The sequence below is a fragment of the Rutidosis leptorrhynchoides genome, chromosome 4, assembly GCF_046630445.1.
Source record: "Rutidosis leptorrhynchoides isolate AG116_Rl617_1_P2 chromosome 4, CSIRO_AGI_Rlap_v1, whole genome shotgun sequence".
Lineage (NCBI taxonomy): Eukaryota > Viridiplantae > Streptophyta > Magnoliopsida > Asterales > Asteraceae > Rutidosis > Rutidosis leptorrhynchoides.
This window is the reverse complement of record NC_092336.1, coordinates 65583725-65586299: the sequence shown is the minus strand read 5'-3', so window position 1 is coordinate 65586299 and position 2575 is coordinate 65583725. Positions and strand designations below refer to the sequence as shown.

General features: G+C 35.5%; 1 protein-coding gene across 1 annotated transcript; it reads left to right on the top strand.

Annotated features, from left to right (window-relative positions):
- Positions 1-404: 404 nt before the first annotated feature.
- On the top strand, positions 405-1475 carry LOC139840694 (metalloendoproteinase 1-MMP-like). The gene has a single exon (XM_071830943.1). The coding sequence runs from the start codon at positions 405-407 to the stop codon at positions 1473-1475; it is 1071 nt and encodes a 356-aa protein (XP_071687044.1).
- Positions 1476-2575: the final 1100 nt, after the last annotated feature.

Genomic DNA, 2575 nt, shown 5'->3' with positions numbered 1-2575 from the left:
ATCTTTTAAAAATTTATTCCCCGTAATTGTTCAGAAAAGGAGTGTGATAAGAGGGTGCGCATAATGCGCAATTCACTCGGTACCAGGTCTCGCGCTCGGGGAGCTTGATTATCAGAGGTTTACCATCTACGATGGAGCCAATGTACTCGTTCATAGGGAGGTTTTCTGGCTAATCCAAAATTTACTTGGTAAAAAAAGAATTTGTTCACAAATAAAAGTAACTTTTAAATATATGTTAGATATAGGATTATTATATAATTATTTCAATCCGTCCTACAAATTTACACTAAACTTTGCAATTAGTCTATGATGTGATATAACAATGTATGATGTTACTTTGTATTTACACTAACTAAATTTTGCATAAATACTCAAAACCCCAACACAAAGCCAAGTTCACAACAATGTACCGTTATTTCCGTTACAACATTTTTAGTATATTTCTTACTTTCTCTTTCCTCCAATGTGTTTTTCCCGCCAGAACCGTTCCTCCGACATCACTACCGGAATTACCCGTCAATTACCTCCTAAAACAGGACACGTGGCACAAATTCTCAAAGTTCTTGGACGCCGGCAAAGGTGCTAATTTTTCTGGTATGTCGGAGCTCAAAAAATACTTCCATCGTTTCGGTTACATAGATAACATCGAAAACTTCACCGATACATTCGACGACACACTCGAAACCGCGGTAATAAACTATCAAATAAAACTCGGGTTACCGGTCACCGGAAAACTCGATTCCGGCACCGTCAATCAAATAATGTCACCCCGGTGTGGTGTATCCGATGATATTTTTAGAATTCATAACAACATTCATGTAAGTAAACATTATGCGTTTTTTAATGGTGAACCGAGGTGGGCCCCACGAACGCTAACATACGCTTTTTCGGATCGCAATATGATAGATTACCTTAGTTTTTCGGATATAAAAGGTGTTTTTCAACGTTCATTTGCAAAGTGGGCGTCTATAATTCCGTTAAACTTCACGGAAGTGGAGGATGATCGTACGTCGGATATAAAGATAGCTTTTTATCGAGGTGATCACGGTGATGGTGAACCGTTTGACGGCGTTTTAGGATTGTTGGCCCATGCATTTTCGCCGGAAAATGGTAGGCTTCATTTAGATAAAGATGAAACATGGGCTATTGATTTAAGGTCTAGTGGATCAAATGTAGCTATTGATTTGGAATCAGTTGCTACTCATGAAATTGGACATATACTCGGGTTGGCCCATTCGTCGGTTAAAGAAGCGATTATGTACCCGAGCTTGGGTCCGAGGACACAAAAACGGGATCTTAAATTGGATGATGTAAAGGGGATTCAAATGCTATATGGGTCAAATCCAAATTTTCGGTATACTCCTTCTATGGAGTCGGATATTAATTCGGGTTATCGATCCGGGAGAGTAAGATGGGTCAAGTGGGTGATTTTATTACGAGTATTGGTTTTATTTGTTCAGTTTTCATTTGAATGATACCTTTAGAATTTATATTTATATTTAAATTTAAATTTAAATTAAATTTATTCTTTTCTATTCATAACTTTTAGATAGATGTATATGTTCAAAGAAAGACTTTTTATTCTACTATTTATTGTCTTCTTAAGAACGGCAATTTTGACATCGAATCTTTACATTTGTCATCTATACATCCGTTAAAAGAAACTCCTCACATTCATTGTGCAAAGCGTACCAGAAATATTTTAGGTTAACTGTTCGGCTCGCACAGAGTGAAGGATACAAGAGGCACAACCTTGGAGAAAAACTACCCCACGATTTGAACATGCACCTACTTTTTTCAAGGATACGAGATCAGAATCAACTGAGATATTTTACCACTCAACCAATAGTTCGGTGATTTACTATTTATTCTGTTTAATCATCTTACTCAATGATACAGATATACTCCGTAGAATAATATCGAAAAAGGATTCAATACATGGAAAAAGGTTAGTTGTAAAACAATCGTGTTTTTATCATATAGGAAATAGGAAAAATGTTATTAAGGGTTGACGGAAAATTTCTTGTGATATAAAAATGGAAAAATTACTAGTTTTTCTTATTAATAATCTGAGTATTCAACTTATTTTAAGTTGGTCTAATCCCAGGACGACTACTCGCTTTGCGAGCAGGAGTCATTACGAGCAAACTTCCATGAATACTGTCACACCCCCTAAATGGGGCCGGGGGTCATATGTGATTAACCAATATCATAACACAAGTGTAAAGCGAGAACGACTCTAAATGAGACGTTTTAATTAAAAACCAATGTATTAAAGTAGCGTAAAGTATAAGTCATTACAAATGAATCCTTAACAATGTAAATGTAAACTTAAGTGTTTTAATGCAATAATATGAATAATAAAATGTGGACTCCAAAAAGTAGCAAAGTCCAAATAGCACAAAATCTTTAGCAATCTTCACCTGAGACAAAACATGCTTAAAGTGTCAACCAAAAATGGTTGAGTGAACAACATAGGTTTATAATAGTTTTTAGACCACAAGATTTAGTTATAAAGTTTAATCAGTTCGTTAGTAGTGCTGAGGTGTATGATATCGAGACTAAACAAAATTAC